The sequence below is a fragment of the Cetorhinus maximus genome, chromosome 10 (assembly GCF_964194155.1).
Source record: "Cetorhinus maximus chromosome 10, sCetMax3.hap1.1, whole genome shotgun sequence".
In the NCBI taxonomy this organism is placed as follows: domain Eukaryota; kingdom Metazoa; phylum Chordata; class Chondrichthyes; order Lamniformes; family Cetorhinidae; genus Cetorhinus; species Cetorhinus maximus.
The window spans coordinates 55,826,429-55,847,946 of record NC_135888.1 but is presented as its reverse complement, the minus strand read 5'-3'; the positions used below and the strand labels follow the sequence as shown (position 1 = coordinate 55,847,946).

At 45.4% G+C, this 21,518-nt stretch overlaps 1 protein-coding gene and 1 pseudogene across 3 annotated transcripts in view; both read right to left on the bottom strand.

Annotated features, from left to right (window-relative positions):
• Window positions 1-3,307: 3,307 nt before the first annotated feature.
• On the bottom strand, window positions 3,308-17,580 carry LOC144685325 (E3 ubiquitin/ISG15 ligase TRIM25-like; annotated as a pseudogene). The gene is made up of 8 exons (XR_013577712.1): window positions 17,564-17,580; window positions 16,104-16,720; window positions 13,573-13,668; window positions 9,004-9,234; window positions 8,686-8,708; window positions 6,253-6,386; window positions 5,581-5,699; window positions 3,308-4,880 (listed from the first exon to the last, which is right to left on the bottom strand). The product of XR_013577712.1 is annotated as an E3 ubiquitin/ISG15 ligase TRIM25-like (transcript).
• Window positions 17,409-21,518, bottom strand: part of LOC144685702 (E3 ubiquitin/ISG15 ligase TRIM25-like) — a 34,904-nt gene continuing 30,794 nt past the window's right edge. For both annotated transcript variants that reach the window (XM_078550500.1, XM_078550501.1), the window contains 3 exons: window positions 19,511-19,644; window positions 18,904-19,020; window positions 17,409-18,100 (listed from right to left, as the gene is read on the bottom strand). In XM_078550500.1, coding sequence (XP_078406626.1) covers window positions 17,583-18,100; window positions 18,904-19,020; window positions 19,511-19,644 — 769 coding nt within the window. In that variant the 3' untranslated portion in view covers window positions 17,409-17,582. The remainder of the gene's footprint in view (window positions 18,101-18,903; window positions 19,021-19,510; window positions 19,645-21,518) is intronic.

The following is a 21,518-nucleotide window of genomic DNA, read 5'->3' as shown; positions in this document are numbered from 1 at the left end:
CCCGCTGTACCCTCCCATCAATCACTCACCATACCCACCTATCAATCATCCCCACTATCCTCCCAAACATCACCCCCTAAAACTCCGCAGTTCTGCCACATCCACATAAGCAGCAAGTAATAGACAGGGGTAAGTGATTCCACAACCAGACCTAAGATCTGCAGTCCTGCCACATCCAGTCGTGAGTGCTGGTGGACGATTAAACAACTCACTGGAGAAGGAGGCTCTAAAAATATCCGCATTCTCAATGATGGAGCAGCCCAGCACATCAGTGCAAAAGATAAGGCTGAAGCATTCGCAACAATCTTCAGCCAGGAGTGCCAAGTGGATGGTCCATCTTGGTGTCCTCCGGAGGTCCCCAGCATCACAGATGCCAGTCTCCAGCCAATTCAATTCACTCCATGTGATATCATGAAATGGCCGAAGGCAAGAGACACTGCAAAGTCTATGGGCCGGCAATAATACTGAAGACCTGTGCTCCAGAACTTGCCATGGCTATAGCCAAGCTGTTCCAGTACAACTACAACACTGGCATCTAACTGAAAATGTGGAAAATTGTCTAAGTACAGTCTGTACACAAAAAAGCAGGGCAAATCCAAATTGGCCAATTATCGCCCCACCAGTCTACTCTCGACCATCAGTAAAGTGATGGAAGGGGCCATCAACAGTGCTATAAAGTGGCAATTGCTTAGCAAGAACCTGTTCACTGATGCTTAGTTTGGGTTCTCCCAGGGACACTTGGCTCCTGACCTCATTACAGCCTTGGTTCAAACATGGACATAAGTGTTGAACTCCTGAGGTGAGGTGAGGTGAGTGTGACTGCCCTTGACATCAAGGCCGCATTTAATCGAATGTGGCATCAAGGAGCCCTAGCAAAATTGGGGTCAATGGGAATTGGGGGGAAAACTCTCTGCTGGTCGGAGTCATACCTAGCACAAAGGAAGATGGTTGTGGTTGTTGGAGGTCAATCATCTCAGGCCCAAGACATCAGTGCAGGAATTCCTCAGGAGAGTGTGTCCTAGGCCCAGCCATCTTCAGATGCGTCATCAATGACCTTCCTTCCATCATAAGGTCAGAAGTGGGGATGTTCGCTGATGATTGCACAATGTTTGGCACCATTCGCGACTCCTCAGATACTGAATCAGCCCATGTCCAAATGCAGCAAGACCTGGACAATATCAAGGCTTGGGCTGACAAGTGGCAAGTAACATTCGTGCCACACAAGTGCCAGGCAATGGCCATCTCCAACAAGGGAGAATCTAACCACTGCCCCTTGACATTCAATGGCATTACCATTGCTGAATGCCGTAATATCCACATCCTGGGGGTTTCCATTGACCAGAAACAGAACTGGACCAGCCATATAAATACTGTGGCTACAATAGCAGGCCAGAGGCCAGGAAACCTGTGGCGAGTAACTCACCTCCTGACTCCCAAACCCTGTCCACCATCTACAAGGCAAAAGTCAGAACTGTGATGAGTGCAGCTCCAACAACACTCCTCCCAATCACCCCCTGTACCCTCCCATCAATAATCCCCAGTACCCTCCTATCAATCAGCCCCCTACTCCCATATGCACCCCTGTACCTCCCATCAATCACCCCCGTACCCCCCCAATCACCCTGTTCCCTCCATCAATCACCCTCCTGTACCCACCCATCAATCACACCCTATAGCATGCATCAATCACCCCCTGTACCCTCCCATAAATTACCCACTGTACCCACCCATCAATCACACCCTGTAGCATGCATCAATCACCCCCTGTACCCTCCCATAAATTACCCACTGTACCCACCCATCAATCACTCCCTGTAGCATGCATCAATCACCCCCTGTACCCTCCCATAAATTACCCACTGTACCCACCCATCAATCACCCTGTACCTTCCCATAAATTACCCACTGTACCCACCCATCAATCACCCCCTGTACCTTCCCATAAATTACCCACTGTACCCACCCATCAATCACTCCCTGTACCCTCGCATGAATCTCCCCCTGCACCCCCAATCAATCACCCCTGAAGCCTCCCATCAATTAACTCCTGTATCCTCACATCAATCACCCCTGCAGCCTGACAATCACCTCCTCCATCCTGCCAATCATCCCTGTACCCTCCCATCAATCACCCTCAGGATTATCCCATCAATCACTCCCTGTATCCTCTCATCACCTCCTGTACTCTTCCATCAATCGGCCCTGTCCCATCCTCCCATCAAACTCCCCCAAACCCGCCGCACCCTCCCATCAATTACACCCTTCCGTCACTTCCTGTAAATTACCGCCGCTTCCCTGCGCTCTCTACCCTTGCCCCCGAAAACCGTTCTTATTGAAAGTTCTTCCATCTCGAACTGATTAGCCAATCGGAACGCTGTAAAACTGTGCGACGGAACAGCCAATCAGGACACTGAAAGAACAAGCAATCAAGGCAGCGAAAAGCTGAGCCATTGACAAATGGTTTGGCTCCAATCAACCGCCAGGAGCCAGTGTCCTGAGCGCCCGGAGAATCGCGCAAGCGCAGGATAAAAGTGAGGGCTCGCGCTCCAACCGCCCAAATTCAAATTGCAGCGCGAGGCCCCGGCAATGGGCTTAAGGTTACGTGTAGCAACCTCCATGGCCATCGGCTTCGGGATTAGGTGCAAGGGAAGGAGGCGAGAAAGCCTCCAAGGATAGGGGCATCGTTACAGGGTAAGGGGAGAAGAACAAAGTTGACGTTTCGAGTCCTGATGACCCTTCAACAGAACTAAGTAAAAATAGGAGGGGTGAAATATAAGCCAGTTTATATTTCACCGCTCTCCTATTTTTACTTAGTTCTGTTGAAGGGTCATCAGGACTCGAAACGTCAACTTTGTTCTTCTCCACGGATGCTGCCAGACCTGCTGAGTTTTTCCAGGTATTTGTTTTTGTTTTGGATTTCCAGCATCCGCAGTTTTTTGTTTTTATCTCATTCTGGGCTGTTTTGGGAATCTTACTGGAAATTGGTGCCAATTCCCAGAGTCTGCCTCATACCACGTTCTGCATTGTAGATGTGGACCTCTTCAATGGTCCTATCGTCAGCACCGAATGAGAACAGACCATCTCCATCATCTGTCTGTGAGACCAATGCTCCTCAATCATTGACCTTGAGCCCTGGAGATCTTAGTCTTGGAATCCTCAGTTGAGTTTTCCTTGTCATCTATGGGGAGAGGCAAATGTCTTCTCAAATTACCGCCCCCCCCCTGCCCTGATCCTCCTATTTACTGCTGCTCTGTGGCCCACCCAGTAATATCCCCACCTTCCTGACGAGTGTATCTGGACTGTTGAATGTCTTTGGGAAATTAATTTATTTAACTTCAATCAGTAAGGTTCTTGAGCATTGATGTCAATACCATTGGCTTATTAAGCATACAGTACATAGAATAATAATTTAACATTGTGTGAAAAGGCAGGATTTACAACCAGAGTTGATCATGTTCAGTTGGGGACTTAAACATGTAAAAATGTTGAGCTCCGTATCTTAAGCTCTCACAAATTCAAATACTCATGACAAATGGCCTGTCTTATACATTTCTTACTCAACAAATGACAAGCACATAAAGGTTTTAGGAGAGTTGTCCCAAGGCTTGGTTAAAGAGGTACCATCTTAAAGAGAAACTATGAAGTGGAAAGATGGAGCAGTTTAGGGAAGGAAGTCCAGAGCTTAGAGCCTTGGCAGCTGAAGGCACAACTGCCAGTGGTGGGCTGATGAAACTGGGAATGTGTAAGAGTCCAGAAGGTTCGAGGAGGTTGCTGAATTAGGGAAATGCGATGGAGAGATTTAAACACTGATAAGTTTGAAATTGAGGTGTTGCCATATTGAGTGCCAGTTTAGGCCTGAGCACAGAGGTGATTGGTGAACGTTACCTGGGGTGAGTTTGGAAACAAGCAGCAGAGTTCCTCAATTAAGAGAAAGTGGGGGCAGGCTATTGAGTTGGATGATCAGCTATGATCGTAATGAATGGCGGAGCAGGCTCGAAGGGCTGAATAGCCTACTCCTGCTCCTAGTGTCTATGTTTCTAAGACAGCAAAATTATGCAATTGAAATGGACACAATTGTACCACCATAACTTGTAGCAAATCCATCTAAAGCAACTGGTTTTAGCATTGTGACATCCTTCCACACAATCTTAAAAGCACCAAGGCATTGAGCTCCTGACATTATCAGAGGGGGCAGAGCCAGGAATTACATATCAGAGAGGCAGACCCTAAAATTGTCACCCAAGGGTCCAGAAACTGACACCTGCCATACCCTAACCTGAAAGTGACACCACCGGATTGACCAAAAAGGATGAGATCTCTGAAACCGGAAATTATGTGACCCAGTGTAGGATTTGAGGATTAATTGATCAGTTTTAGGGATTTTTCCCAACAACAAAATGCTGGAAACACAGGTTCAGTGAATATGGCTTGGAATGTGTGCAAATGTGTCAGTGAGAAAGTGACCTGGTGAAAGGACATAGTCCCAGCCTCATAATCCAACAAAACTCGGATCCTGCTCTTTGGTGGAAACTGTCGGATGAAAATGGGCTGGTTATTGTGAGAAGCTCTGAGAAAACTACCACCATAAAAGCATAAAGACCATGAGTTACTGTTGTTGCCAAGATGCGAATTTAGTTCTTCCCTCTCCACATTCCCACACACAATCCCTATTCGCCAGTAATCCCCATTAGTCTCCACGTCCCAGGAATGAGATCCTGAGGAGAAGCTCTGGAAGCAGAGGACTCGGGGATGATGTTTAAACCTCTCTGGATGAGGTGGGTAGAGCTGTTCCTGTTGGGTCCATGTTACTGATCTCAGATCATCAGACAGAACCAAGTTGCAGTTTGCTGTCTTTGGATCCAGGCTCAATGTCCTTTTCCCTAGAGAGGAGAGAAGAGATTGGTTAGACAGGGTTATTCCACTCAGATCAATGACTGACAGCTGAAGGATAGGAGTGTTAGTATTTCCCAGAGACTGCCGGCCCATATTACCTGTTAGACTGTATTCTTCCCATGTTAAATAAATGGCCTTCAATCAGAATCCCTGTTAAATAGCAGTGTCTGGTCACAGTGCTGTACACCAGTGAAAACACTGCAGTGAAAACACTGCAGTGAGACACACAGTAGCAATCAGTTTAGTCACACTGTGGCACTGCACACACGTTCCCTCAGACACATTGGACACAGCTCCACAATCTTAGCATGATGGGATACACAGCTCACAGGATTGTGTCCCTGGTTCTACCTCTCCTGTTACTGTCCCATCCTGGATATAACTTGATTAAAGTCTCCATCGGTTTACACACAGCGGTGAAGATCCAGTTGTGAATTACAATGAATCTGATACTCCCTCTGTACATTAAACTGTTCCTCCCTGTTTATCCTGAATTCACCAACACCCACTCCAGCCCTGGGTCCCATTCAGAGTTGTGAAGAGGAAACAGGTACAGGAATTTGAATCTCAAATCCCTCACACTGAATGAGGAAACATTATAGAAACAGAGTTAAATAGAAACAGAAAACAAGAGGGTTAAATAGAAATTAAAATCAGTGTGATTGTCGTTTAAGATTATAAACAAACCTTGGGATATTCCTACTTTACTGATCCCTGTCGACAGCTGGAGGATGTTCTGTGGGATAGGGGCTGCCCCAGAGGAGCTGGGTGGGGAAGAGGGCCTCTGTATTCGGTGTAAGCTGGCACTTTAAACAAGGCACACCATGATTGTGAATTGTGACGCAGCGAGGTTTGGCCTTCATATTACTCAATGGTGGGTTATACATTCTATTCTTATATATTCTATATTACAATAGTTCAATGGTGGGTTATATATTCCATCCTTGTATATTCTCCATTACAATAGTGACTACACTTCCAAAATAGAATTTCATTGGCTGTAAAGATCTTTGCGTTGACCTAAGGTTGTGAAAGGCAATATACAAATTTTGTTTTTATACTTTGCTTTTTAATGACACTGACACTCCTGTGACGGATGATGTCCTTTTAAGAGACACTGATTGACAGTGTGTAACCCTGTCCCTGCCTGATCCATGCTGGGTGAAGCTCTGGCCCATTACAGTGGGGAATGTTTAAAACAGGTGTCACTGGAGACAGAGGATTAATCTCAGGCTCCTGATCCACATACATACACAGGGAGCTTATATTAAAGTTCAGGGATATTCCCAGCTGTCTGAACACAACTAACCCGACCTGCTCGCAGTCCCTTTATATTGGAGAAAAGCTGCATGTTCTTACTGATGATTTCCAATATGTCTGAGTGGCACTTTTCCCATTCATTCAGCCTCTTCTGGATAAGTTGAGATATATTGGACAGGTTCAGGGCGAGCACTGGAACATCTGGGCCTGTGAGTCTCTGAGTCTCAGTCACTCTGTAATGAAAGAGGAGAGAATGTTTTTATCAGTGGGAACATTTCAGATCAGAAACCTAAAGGGGAATGAGTGACCAGTGTAACCACCTTCTAATGCTCAGACTACCACCCTGCTGTAACCCATCCTGAAAATGGCACAATCCCAGGATTTACAGTCTCACTGCATTCACACTTATCTCCATAAGTGCGGTGAGATCCTACTTTGCTGCCACTTCAGCTCAGTTTGTGATTTTCAAATCTCTGTTCAATCCAGTTTCTCTGTACTGGAGCCTCATCTTTCCATTATTAATAATGATTACCCTGAGGGTCTCCAGATTATGCTCCCCCTCTCTGCAGGAACACACACATTACAATCATGTGAAGTGAGAAGAAGGAACAGCCTCCCAGGGACCTGTGGCCAGTGGGATTCCCTCACACAGGGCTGGATTTTGCCAAGATTATCAGGTCTCTGACATTGATCTTAATTCCGGGTGGGGTACCCTGAAGTGGTCATGGAGGGCGACATTGTGATCATCCAGGAGGCTCTTCATTAAGGACGATGGGCAGACCAGGGAACCAGGAGGCTCCACAACGATGTTTGATCAGCAGCCCCACAGGGAGAGGTGGGTGCTGCTGATGTAGGTAGGAGAATGCAAGAGCATCTTGAGATGGATGTGCTTTCTGTTGACACTTCTGAAGGAAGTGTCAACAATAAGTGTCACCATAACTGCCAGACCATCATTGTGGAGGAGGTACGAACAGAACGGCCTGATTCAGCAGTTATGACCCTCTGATACCTGTGGCTCTGGGAGAGGGTAGGATTTAGCAGAACCCTTGTTAGACTCCTGGCCTGCTGCCAGAACCTGCCTTTAGGCAAGAGCTGGGCTTTAACCTCAGCAGGAGTGCCTGCGTGCTTCAGAAAAATTCCAGTGGCTTCACCAATTTCACCCCAGATGAGTGAGTGGCTCAAAGCAGTCAGACACTGCCTAGGCAAGATCACTCAAAGATGGGAATCGCATTGGGAAGCTCTCCCGACATCAGATTCTCTAATTTTGCTCCCGGTCCTGTCTCTAAACTCGTTTTTGTGGGACTGGAAAAATTCAGCTTTGAGTGTCTCGTGACATGGACATTCTGGGAAATCTCAACTCGTATTTGTATGTGGATAGAATAAGCCAATTACAATGCATTTTACTGTCACTGTGACACTGGGACTTACCCCTCTCCTCCTTTTCTCAGTGGGCTGGTTGATAGAACAAGCCAATCACACAGCACTTACTTAACCAATGGGAGAACTGTCACAGACTCACATGGAGCCTTTAGGAAGCCGCTGTCAGAGCTTTGCAGCTTTCTCTCCCTCTCTCACTTTCTGTCTAACAGGTTCCTGAGATACTGTACATGGAACAGCCCATGTCCATCCTCAACAACAACAACAAAAGCAACCTGCATTCAAATAGCACCTTGAACACAGTGAAATGACCCAAGGTATTTCATAGGAGCATTATCAGATAACTTTTGATCTACCTTAATATCCAAATTTTATGTTAAAGAAGTAGGATTTAAAGAATACTGAGGGGATCAGAGGCAGGTGAAGAAGTTTAGGGAGGGAATTCCAGAGTTTAAAGCAAAGGTAGCTGAAGGCACGGTTGCCAATGCTTGGAGAAGAAAGAGAATGCACAAAAGGCCATAATTGGAGGAGCACAGAGATCTCTGAGGGGCTGAGAGTTTGTGAAGTTACAGGGGTAGAGATAGGAAAGGCCATGGTGGGAATGGAAAACAAGGATGAGAATTTCAAATGGCTAGGATATGGGCAGCAGCATTTTAAATCAGCTGAAGTTAATGGAGAGTGGAAGATGGGAGGCCAGCCAGGAGAGAATTGTAATCGTTGAGTCTGGAGATAGCAAAAGAATGGACGAGGCTTTCAGTAACAGATACGTTGAGGCCGGAACATTGATGGGCAATATTACAAAAATGGGAGGAGGAGATTTTGGTGACGGAGAGAGCATGAAGTCAGGAGCTTGGCTCAGGGTCAAATAAGATGCTGAGGTTGCGAACAGTTTGGTTCAGCCTCAGACCAAGAACGAGATTGGAATCAGTGGCCAAGGAATGGAGTAGGTAGCACATGTAGAATCTCCCATTTCCCACAGGCTGTCTGAGCCAATAACCCCTCAAACCACAGTTAAACATCGCTAAATATTCCCACCGTTTGAAAGCACCTTATCTGGGAAGGTTTCCAAGCTGTGATTCTACTTTCACTCTTCTCCCAGATACCGGGGAATGTTCTCAATTAGCAGCGGGTACTTTATGACCGAGAGGAACTTACCTGGAAAGGAGCTGCTTCGAGTTCTGTGAATAAAGAGAGGAGATCAAATTAGTCAATGAACAAGCCAACTCCCAATGGAATCAAACAGTGAATTTGGGACTGAGAGGAAAGAGTTCAGTCTGTAACAGTAGGTGGGCCAGTCACAGGAATGAGGAATAATCTCACATTTCACTGCACTCCATCCTGGGGCATCATCAACACCCCGAGGGCAGGGCTGACGCGGCAGCTAATGTTGGGCCCTATCAATAATCTTCAAATAATTCAGCCTCTCAGAAACCCAGTTCCCCAGCTGTGACCCTGTTTATATTGAAGATATACCTGAATAAAGGAGAGAGGGTCCTTCTTTACCAGGCTCTGGGTTTCATCATCTATTAATGTAATCTGTTCCATCCTCTTGTTTAATAATTCAGAACAGCTTCTAATCTGAGAGAGAACTTGGAGCCCCTCCTCATCGATCAGTTTGAGTGTGAATTCTTCATCTTCTCCCAGCTTTCTCCTCCATTCAGAGAAGCTCTTCAATAACTTTCCTTTCAGCTCATTGATTTGTGTCTGAAACCCAAAACAACTCGTTACAAACTGCCCTTCCACACAGCTATTACCCTGAGCACTCGGCACTTTCCTGGGATGTGATCCCTTCTCCATCATGTGTTGGGGGGTGGGTGTGTATTGGGAGAGAAAACAGAGTTTAACCAGTGTTGCTTTAAGTTTAAAATAGCACTGTATTTAGACTGTGTGTTGCACTGCCACCTGATGCATTCACACCTGGAGTGATGGCTCTAGTTTTCATATTCATACCTTGTGAAGACGATCAAGATTCTGGAGAGTACAGTGGCCAGATGACATGTAATTTAATGCATTTTAGTTCTGAAGATTGGCTCCAGGAGGAAGGTGATTTAGAGAAAGGCAGGCTGAGAGGGATGTGGTTTGAGGTGTCAAAATGATGGAGGGATCATTGGGTGAGGTGCTAGAGATATGATGGTAGCACTAGAGGATCTGTGTATAAAATCCATAAACACAGAGTTAGGTTAGACACCAGAATCCTAGATCTCTGGAACAGATTCACTGAACATGTGGGTATGGCATCACTGCCACCCATTAAAAGGAAATGGGGGATGAATCTTCCTTTGTTCTTTCAATTCAGGAATCGTTCCTTAGATTGGAAAACTGCACATGTTACTTTCTATTTAAGAAATGTCAGAAACTGAAAGCAGGGATTTAAAGACTGGTTAGCCAAACATCCATTGTCAGGAAATTACTTAGCTCAGATTTTCGTGGGGGCTTGTGGAAACCTGACCCATCCGTGACTTTGCCCAGTACTTTTGTCTTTTCATACACAGGTGGCGTTCACAGTGCATTTTGCAAGCCATGATGGAATGCATCAGGCGTGCGTGTGCAGAGCGGTCAGTAAGAAGGTGTGCCTCCATTCTCCAACACAGTATGCCAGCTCCCAACCTTAGCCCCTTATATTCGGTCACCCTTCAGCTTTCATTTTTTTCCCAAGAGAAAAGAGACCCAGTCTGTCGATCCTGCCCTGATGTGTACCCCACACATTTCTGGAATCTGACTAGTGGAGCTGAATTTTCAATGACCTGTGGAGGTTGGGAGGCCTCAAAATGGGAGGGAAATCCCATCGGGTAGGCTCCATGACATGTTCTTGCCGCCAAGGGATTATGCAGGAGGTGGGGTGATGTCAGGAATGATTATCCACTTGGCTGTGGTTTATGTCTAATTAAACCCTTCCATGCTTAAGGACAGTGTCCCAGTGCTGACTGGATTTTCCAGCTGGCTCACAGGGTACCCATTGTGTCAGGAGGCCGTTGTTGAAACAGTGATTAACTCCCAGTGGCAGGGTGGGTACACATTGGGAGGTTCCATCAACATGGAAGGCACCTCTCCAAAGATTGCGCACAACTGTAGCAGTGCCCCTTACTGTGGGGGCTTTCCCCTTCACATCTGTCTCCTGTAACACTTCTGGCCCTCTTATTGTGGCTGAAACTAGGAATGGAGGCACCCTCGCACCTCCTTACATGCTTCAGCAACTCTGATGGTGTGGCTGCTGATTTTTCACTGCTGGACAGCCTCCTTACTGGCTCCCCTATCTTGGAAGCACACCCTTAATTGGACGGGTCACTGGAGGCTGCCACTTAATTGGCCATCTCCTCCACAATCTGCCTCTGGGCCCTGCCACGGGCATTTGTGGATTCTTAACCTGCATTTCGTCACGATGACAGGATTGGTACCCTGGAACGAAAATCCTGCCGGTCATCGATTTTTGGGTCCTCATATAGTCACTGTATTTATTAACAGATGGGATAAGGGCATGGAGAGCTACATATGTCCAAGTTTGCCGATGACACAAAGATAGGCAGCATTGTAAACAGTGTAGCTGGCAATGTAAAATACAAAGAGATATTGATGGATTAAGTGAATGGACAAAATAGTTTTCGGTATAGGCAAGTGTGAGATCGTCCACTTTTGAAAAGACAGACAGCCTGGAAAAAGAGGAGGAGTCACCCTGAAAGTAAAGAATGACATAAGGATAGTCACGAGAAAGGATCTTGTTTCAAAAATATGGGTAGAGATTAGGAATAGTGAGGGTCAGAAAAAGTTGGTGGGGTTAGTTATTAGGCCTGTAGTTGTACAGTTGGACAGAACATTAAACAATAATAAGGCAAAATAATAATTGTTGGGGACTTTAATCTTCATATAGACTGGACTAATCAAATTGGCAAAGGAGGTCTAGAAGTTGAGTTTTAGAATGTATTTGTGATAGTTTCCTGGAACAGAATGTGATGACATTCATGAGGAATTAAGTTATTTTAGATCTAGTATTGTGAAATGAGGCAAGGTTATGTGCAAGCTCATATTAAAAATCCGGTGGGAAAAAGTGATCGTAATACAGTTGAATTCCATACTAAATTTGAAAGTGACATATGCCAATCCCAAACAAAAATCACTAGGTTGATTCCTGGGATGAGACGATTGCCCTACGATGAGAAGCTGAATAAATTGGGCCCATACTCTTTGGAGTTTTGAAGAATGAGAGGTCATTGAAACATATGAGATTCTGAAGGGGCTTGGCAGGGGAAACACTGAGCAGTTGCTTCCCCTGGCTGGGGAACATGATGGGCAAAGTCTCAGGATAAGGGACCAATTGTTTAGAACTGTGATCAGGAGAAATTTCTTCACTCGAAGGGTTGTGAATCTTTGGAACTCTTTAGCCCAGAGGGTTGTGGATGCTCCATCTTTGAACATATTTAAGGCTGAGATAGACAGATTTTTCTTACTTGGAATCAAGGGAGAGGGGGAACAGGTGAAAAAATGAAGTTGAGGCAGAAGCTTAGCAATGATTACATTAAATTGTGGGTCAGGCTCCAAGGGCCATGTAGGCTATTCCTATTTTGTATCATCTTCTGTTGAACCTGAAAAGGATAGAAACTGGTACTTTCTAAATGTTGAACAGCTAGAACCAATGGAGGTCCAAAGTGACTTAAGAGGTCCATATATGTAGATCATTAAAATATTATGGACAGGTACAAAAAATAATCAAAAAGCCCACTGAAACGCTGATCTTGATATCTAGATTAGAATGCAAGGATGTAGAAATCATTTCACAGATGTACAAAGCCCTGGTTAGACTGCACCTGGAGTACTGTGAGCAGTTCTGGGCACAACACCTTAGGAAGGATATATTGACTTTCGTGACAGTGCAGCATAGATTTATTAGAATGACCTGAATGAGGAGAGTTTACACAAACTAGGGGCTGCATTTCACATGCCCCTGCCAGGTGTGTTTTCAGCAGGAGGGTATCTAATATGGGGCAAGTGTCCATCCCACCCACCTCTGAGCTCACCCTCATAATCCAGGCGGGTGCTGAAATTGGCAGCCCGCCCACCATATTTAAATAATTTAGGCTTGTTACCAAGCCAATTGCTCATGATAATACACTGCCCACACCATAAAACATTTGGCTTGGGCAGGAGTGGGCAGCCTGATTGTTTTTTTTTAAGAAATTCTTCAACGGGCGGGAAGAAAGGGGGCATCTCCATTTGAGGGGTACGCTTTGCAGATTAATGGGGGGGGAGTCCAGCCCCCAAGACAGAACGCTCACTTCATACCCGCCTGCTGTCTTAAAATCACCACCCCACCCCGACCCACCCCCCCCACCCCTGCCTAAACCCTCCCTGCCCAAGACACTGGATTTACCTGTTTCTGGGGAACCTTGGGCCATCGTCTGCTTCTCCATTGCAGTCCCAGCAGCACCCACGAATGTGTTCTTGGTGCTGTCAGCCAGTCAGATTGGCTGGTAGCTCCCAAGGGCAGGATTTGTTCCCCAGTGAGGGCTGGAAGTCTCACTGCCCCTATTTAGCCTGCCCGCAAAGCATTATGACTGTGGGGCAGGCTGAGTTGGAGTGGATTGGCTCCATACTGATTTCCTAGAATTTAGGAGATTAAGAAGTGATTAGATTGAAGTTCTCAAGAAATGAGTAGATAGAGAGAAATTGTTCCGCTGGTCCGGGAATCTAGGATGAGGGCCATAGTTTAAAGATTAGGGCCAGGCCTTTTAGGAGTGAAGTTAGGAAACACATCTACACAGTGTGGTAGAAGTTTGGAACTTTCTCTTTTGTGAACTGTAGATGGTGCTAGCTCAATTGTGAATTTTAAATCTGAGACTGACAGACTTTTGCTAATCAGGGTTTTTAAGAGTTCGGTGCAAAAGTAAGAATATGGAATTAGGTCATAGATTAGCTGTGATCTCATTGACAGGCAGAACAGGCTGAGGGGCTAAATGGCCTCCTCCTTTCCTATGTTCCTGTGTAATTTCCTAGACTTTTGCCTGAATTCGCTGTAGGTTTCAGAGTGAATCCAGTTCTGCTTTCTCCTACCTTTATTTCAGCTTCTATTCTCTCCAAGCCTTGTTGTTTGCTGAAACAATTCTGCTGGGCTTCCCGAAGTTTTTTGATTTCTTTCCCCAATTCTTCCTGTAAAGGCATTTATAAAGTGTTTAAAAGGATTCAAACTGGAATGTAAAAGGGAAATGGTTCTGTTCCAGGAATGACTTCTGGATAGAAAGTGAATCATAAAAATCTTCCTCCAAATAAAAGGTGTGGCTATGGGTACCCGCATGGGCCCCAGCTATGCCTGTCTCTTTATGGGGTATGTGGAACATTCCTTGTTCCAGTCCTACTCCGGCCCCCTCCCACAACTCTTTCTCCGGTACATCGATGATTACTTTGGTGCTGCTTCATGCTCTCGTTGGGACCTGGAAAAATTTATTAATTTTGCTTCCAATCTCCACCCTTCCATCATTTTCACATGGTCCATCTCTGACACTTCCCTTCCCTTCCTTGACCTCTCTGTCTCAATTTCTGGTGATAGACTGTCCACCAATATCCATTACAAGCCTACCGACTCCCACAGCTACCTCGACTATAGCTCCTCACACCCTGCTTCCTGTAAGGACTCCATCCCATTCTCTCAGTTCCTTCGCCTCCGTCGCATCTGTTCTGATGATGCTACCTTCAAAAACAGTTCCTCTGACATGTCCTCCTTCTTCCTTAACCGAGGTTTTCCACCCACGGTAGTTGACAGGGCCCTCAACCGTGTCCGGCCCATCTCCCACGCATCCGCCCTCATGCCTTCTCCTCCCTCCCAGAAACATAATAGGGTCCCCCTTGTCCTCACTTATCACCCCACCAGCCTCCGCATTCAAAGGATCATCCTCTGCCATTTCCGCCAACTCCAGCATGATGCCACCACCAAACACATCTTCCCTTCACCCCCCCTGGCGGCATTCCATAGGGATCATTCCCTCCGTGACACCCTGGTCCACTCCTCCATCACCCCCTACTCCTCAACCCCCAGCTACGGCACCTCCCCATGCAAATGCAAAATATGCAACACCTGCCCCTTCACTTCCTCTCTCCTCACCGTCCAAGGGCCCAAACACTCCTTTCAAGTGAAGCAGCATTTCACTTGCATTTCCCCCAACTTAGTCTACTGCATTTGTTGCTCCCAATGCGGTTTCCTCTACATTGGAGAGACCAAACGCAGACTGGGCGACCGCTTTGCAGAACACCTTCGGTCTGTCCGCAAGAATGACCCAGACCTCCCTGTCGCTTGCCATTTTAACACTCCACCCTGCTCTCTTGCCCACATGTCTGTCCTTGGCTTGCTGCATTGTTCCAGTGAAGCTCAACACAAACTGGAGGAACAGCACCTCATCTTCCGACTAGGCACTTTACAGCCTTCCGGACTGAATATTGAGTTCAACAACTTTAGATCTTGAACCCCCTCCTCCATTCCCACCCCCTTTCCCTTTCTTCCCCCTCCCTTTTGTTTTTTCCAATAATTTATATAGATTTTTCTTTTCCCACCTATTTCCATTATTTTTAAATATATTCCACCCATGGTTTATTTCACCCCACCCCCACTAGAGCTACCTTGCTTGTCCTGCTATCCATTCTTAATTAGCACATTCTTTTAGATAATATCACCACCTTCAACACCTCTTTGCTCTTTTGTCTGTGACATCTTTTGGTTATCTCCACCTATCACTGCTTGCTTGTCCCAACAACCACCCCCCGCCCCTTCTTCCCCCCCCCCCCCTTAAACCAGCTTATATTTCATCCCTTTCCTATTTCTACTTAGTTCTGTTGAAGGGTCATGAGGACTCGAAACATCAACTTTATTCTTCTCCGCCGATGCTGCCAGACTTGCTGAGTTTTTCCAGATATTTCTGTTTTTGCATAAAATCGTAATGTTTGCAGTACTGAAGGAAGCCATTCAACCCATCATGTCTCTGCAGTTTTTCAGGAATCGTAGTGTCTGAGCACTGAGCATAAATATTCCCTTTATTTTAGGTCTCAATAAAGAGGTGCTCCCTGCCCTGTATAAACTGAGAAACCACATACCCACTGGCTTCCTTTCACAGTGACACACTGTGTGCTGCATTTTCTCACAAATTTAGTTTCTCCATTTCCAGGAATCAGCTGAGGGGAAAGGAAGACGGACTCCATCACACTAGTATTTCTCAAACAGCAATCCCCTCTTGTTGTGATGAACAGTTTTTCCACCCAGCTGCTGAATTTCACCTATGTATGTCCCTCAGTCATCCCACCAGTGATGGGATGGTCCTCTCAATGCTGCTCAGGGGACAGAATCCCCAGCATTACAGAGTTACAACATGCTCTGCTCTACAGCCCAATGCCATGGAGTGCCAATGTGGATAGGGAGCAGTCACACTCCTCCCACCCTGTTCTCTGAGGGACTGAGAAGCGGGAGGGAGCAAATCTGACCAAAAAAGCTCCCATAAACCCAGACTAAATCAGCATTGCCTGTAAGCACCAATTAATGTTGGTTATTAATAGGAAAATGCTGTTTTACTGTATTTAATAGCAGCAATTGTGTCACTCACCTTAATTGCACCTTGCATCTGACCCAGGCTCAGCAGCATGTGGGATTTATGTTTACCTATAGTTATGCAGTAACCACACACACATACTGCATCTTTTTCACAATAGAACTGTAGAAATTCCTTATGGTCAGGACACTGCCAGCTTGTAAGGTCAGCCATAGGTTCAATTAGGGTGTGTCCACTGAAGGTCTTTTTGAGCAGATGTGGTTGCAAATGAAGATCACAAAATGAAGCTTCACATTTCAGACATGTCTTTGTAGCTGGTGTTGGATTCTCGATACAGTAATCACATATGATGTGGGAAAAATCAGCAGAAGCCTGTGAGCACTTATTTTTTTCCACTATATCACACAGCATAAAGTTTCTCTCCAGACTGGGGCTGGGGTTGAAATTCTGGCAAATCCTCCTGAGTCTGTGTCAGGGTCCAAACTCCCTCAATGCATTTCAAACAGAAACTGTGCTCACAGGGTAATGCCTCAAGGTCCTGGTACACAGAGAGACATAATTCTGCCTCTAAAGCTCCAGGCTCTATTTTACAGCATCGGAAAGAGTGAGCTACCAGGGCAGAAAATGAAATCCTTATACACTTGCTGCAGTGAGTGACAGCGTTAGTTTCACTTTCATGATGCACTCTGGCTGAAAGTTAACCCTTTCAAACCTGCAGTAGAAGTTTTGGGTAGGGGGTAGTTGGGTCAGGGGTTAGTCAGGAGGTTGTAGGAGTATTTGGGTCTAGTCGGGTCGCAGGGGTTTTCAGGTGGTCGGGGGCAGAGGGTGTAGTCGGATCTGGTCAGGTAGGATAGTTGTAGGGTTAGTGGTCTGATTGGGGGGTCAGTGGTGTAGTTCCTGGATAACCATCGAGGAAGTACATCGGAACCGTCCAACTCTAGCTCAGAATCAGAGACTTTCACGGAGGGTGCCGGGGAACAGGAAAATCGCCGCTATCGGAAGTTTAAACTTCCCAGCAGCTCCCCACAGAGGTCCATGCATCAGGGCATCCACAGGGCTGCAACACACATCTTCAGTCAAACGTCCGATTGTTAGTTCGGAACACAGACTGTAGAGCAGAAGTGAGTGATGTGGCAATTTGGAAATACATGAACATAAGAAAATAGTGACTCTTTATAAATATTATAACAATATAGCACTCTGCCTGGAATCCCATTTACTAATTGAACATTGCAAAACCTTGCAAACAGAAAAGCATTTAAAAACTAAAGTTAATGTGAAGAATGTAACTTCAAAATACAGGCAGGCATCAGAAACCCCCAAGCTGACCCAGAACTGATACTATTAGAGTTCGCAAGCTCGCCTGGAAATGACAGCATCAAAGACCTCAAGCCAATCTGAAAGTGACGCCATCAGAGACCACAAGCTGCCCTGGAAATGACATGATTCGGAGGCCCACATGGCCAAACAGAAAGTGACATCATACGACCCCCTCAAACAAGAAGTGATGTTACCAAGCCTCCACCATCATGATTAGTTTAACAATTTTAGGGATTTTCTCCTACAATAAAATGCTGGAAACACTGGTTCAGTGAATGTGGTTTGAAATGTATGTAAATATCTCACTGAGTCAGTGACCCGGTAAAACGACAAAGTCCCAGCCTCGTAGTCCAACTGGACTCGGATCCTAGGTTTAGAGGGGAACAGAGGAAGGTCAGTGAACTGGAAGTTGTGCCAAGCCTTGAGATAACTAAACCCACAATACAAACACCAGGATTTATTGCTGTTCCCAAGAAAAGAATTTCTCCCCTCCCTCTCCACAGTCCCACACGCAATTCCTATTCCACATTCATTCCCATCAGTCTCCACATCCCAGGAATGGGATCCTGAGGAGAAGCTCTGAGAGCAGAGAACTTGGGGATAGTGTTTAAACCTCTTTGGATAAAGGAGGGAGAATTGTTTCCGTTCAGTCCATGTTACTGATCTGAGATCATCAGAAAGAACCAAGTTCCAGTTTGCTGTCTTTGGATCCAGGCTCAATGAGCTTTTCCCTAGAGAGGAGAGAAGAGATTGGTCAGATTAATAATTGACAGCTGCAGGGTAGGAGCGTCAGTATTTCCCAGACACTGTCAGCCCCATATTCCCTGTTTGACTGTATTCTTCCCATGTCAAATAAATGACGTTCAATCAGAATTCTTGTTAAATAGCAGTGTATGGGTCCCAGTGCAAACACTGTAGTGAGACACACAGTAACAATCAGTTTAATCACACAGACCTCTGACACTGTGCACATGGCCTCGCAGGCACAATGGGGGGGATTCACCAGCACACAACATATCCCACGTAGCCTCATAGTTACAGACCCACAATCTCAGAATTGGATGTATAGGGAATACACAACTCTCGGAGTGTGCCCAATACTCTCTCCTCCAGTTACTGTCCCATACTGAATACAAGAGTCTGTCCTGGGCTCTCTCCCTCCTGTTACTGTATCACCCTGAATACAGGAATGTGTCCTGGGCACGCTCCCTGCTGTTACTGTTCCATTCTGCTCACAGCCTGATTATCGTCTCCCAACAGTTTACACACAGCAGTGAGAATTTAGTTGTGAATTGAGGTGAATCTGATATCCCTTCTGTACATTAAACTGTTGCTTGCTGTTCACTCTGAATTCACCAACACTCCTTCCACCTGGGTCTGAGACTGAAACCAATAGAGAGCTGTGAAGAGGGAACAGGAACTCAAATCCTGACTGAAGAAATGTCACAGAAATAAACAGAAAGGGTTAATAGAAAAATTAGAGGGTTAAGTATAAATTACAGTCAGTTTGATTGCTGTTTAAGATTATAAACACCTCGGGATATTCCCGTTCTCCTGCTGATCCCAGCTGCTATCCGGAGGACTGTCCCAGAGGGGCTGTGTGGGGGAGGCGTGATGTCCAATGGCCCCCTATATTTGGTGGAAGCTGGCACTGTAAACAAAGCACACAGTGATTGGGAATTGTGACACAGCGAGGTCCAGCCTCCTTCATATTACTCAATGGTCAGTTATGTATTCCATCCTTATATATTCTACATTACAGAGACTAAAATAGAACTTGATTGGCTGTAAAGCACTTTAAGATGACCTGAAGTTGTGAAAGGTGCTATAAAAAGTAAGACTTTTATTTTACTCTTCAAGTGTACTTATCACCAATTGAGGGACAGTATTCCTTTTAAGAGACACTCTGATTGACTGTGTAATCCCACCCCTACCTGACCCATGCTGGATGAAGCTCTGACCCATTACAGTGGGGAATGTTTAAAGCAGGTGTCACTGGGGACTGAGGATTAATCTCAGGCTCCTGATCCACACACACAGGGAGCTGATATTAAAGTTCAGGAATATTCCCAGCTGTTTGAACACAACTAACCCGACCTGCTCTCAGTCTCTTATATTGGAGAAAAGCTGCATGTTCTTACTGATGATTTCCAATATGTCTGAGTGGTACTTTTCAGATCCATTCAACCTCTTCTGGATAAGTTGAAATATATTGGACAGGTTCAGGGTGAACTCTGGAACATCTGGGTCTGTGACTTTCTGAGACTCAGTCACTCTGTAATGAAAGAGGAGAGAATGTTCTTAATCAGTGTAGACAATTCGGATCAGAAACCCAAAGAGGAACCAGTGATCAGTGCAACAACCTACACACCTTCTAATGCTTGTACAGACACCCCGCAGCAACCCATCCTGAAAATGGCAGAATCCCGATTTACTGTCTCCCTGGATTCACACTGATCTTGTCATGAACTCTTTAATCACAGAAAACAAAACAAAAACAGAATTACCTGGAAAAACTCAGCAGGTCTGGCAGCATCGGCGGAGAAGAAAAGAGTTGCCGTTTTGAGTCCTCATGACCCTTCAACAGAACTGAGTAATAGTAGGAGAGGGGTGAAATATAAGCTGGTTTAAGGTGGGGGGGCGGGGGGAGAGAAGTTGGGGGGGTGGTGGGGGTGGTGGTTGTAGGGACAAGTAAGCAGTGATAGGAGCAGATAATCAAAAGATGTCACAGACAAAGGAACAAAGAGGTGTTGAAGGTGGTGATATTATCTAAACAAATGTGCTAATTAAGAATGGATGGCAGGACACTCAAGGTACAGCTCTAGTGGGGGTGGGGTGGAAAGACTAACAGGGCATTAAAAGTATATACTTTTAATATACTTTTAATGCCCTGTTAGTCTTTCCACCCCACCCCCACTAGAGCTGTACCTTGAGTGTCCTGCCATCCATTCTTAATTAGCACATTCGTTTAGATAATATCACCACCTTCAACACCTCTTTGTTCCTTTGTCTGTGATATCTTTTGATTATCTGCTCCTATCACTGCTTACTTGTCCCTACAACCACCACCCCCACCACCCCCCCAACTTCTCTCCCCCCGCCCCCCCCACCTTAAACCAGCTTATATTTCACCCCTCTCCTAATATTACTCAGTTCTGTTGAAGGATCATGAGGACTCAAAATGTCAACTCTTTTCTTCTCCGCTGATGCTGCCAGACCTGCTGAGTTTTTCCAGCTAATTCTGTTTTTGTTTTGGATTTCCAGCATCCGCAGTTTTTTGTTTTTGTTTTTATTTTTATTTTTGTTTTTAATCACAGAAAATAGTTCATCTTCAAGGACTAAGGACATTTTGGAAGAATTTGAGTTAATGCAGAACTCTGATTGCTATTCCTGGAAAAGGCATCCTTTTACAAGAAAGGGTAATTAAGCAGTTGTTAAAAAACAATCTGTAAACCTCTTGACCCTGGTGAACTGTGTACAAAGTGGGGTCGCATGGGTTTTATGGCTCTGAAAAAAAAACCATGCCTGGAATGGTGTTTTAAAAAGTGGGTTTTGGTTTTGCTTTGAGAAGAGAAAGACCAACTGCTTGAGAAGGAAAACAGTGACCTTGTTTGCAATCCAGAGCCAGTCCGTAGCCAGAAGTGAATGTAAGCTGCTTCTAAGATGTTCTACGTGGTGGAATAGCCCTCGAGTATTCCATGAGTCTGCCTGGAAAGCAGTGCCAGTCATTGATTGTTTCGCGGATCAGTGCTGACAGACCAACCATATAACCCGGACACCATTTCAAGAACTCCACTGTTTATCCTTTGCCTTTGAACCACTGACTTTTACCCTTTGGCCGAATTCCTCCATTTCTACTTTTACTTCAGTGTATGTGTGTGAGACTTAAGGTATCTTGAAAGAGTAAGTAGTATAATTTCATATTCAAACTGTTATGTTGATAATCTTTGCCTTTCTATTCAACAAGACTGGTTTCATAATAAACTAATAAGCTTCTTGTTTATTGAAAGAAGCATGGTTAAAGTCTTTTTTATTCTGGGTAACAGGAGTGAAGATAAATAATTGACCATTTTGGTGAGTAAATTGAACATTTAAACTAATGTTGTGACCTGTGGAGTAGTAGGGCTAGATCAACTGTGCACTCTTCTC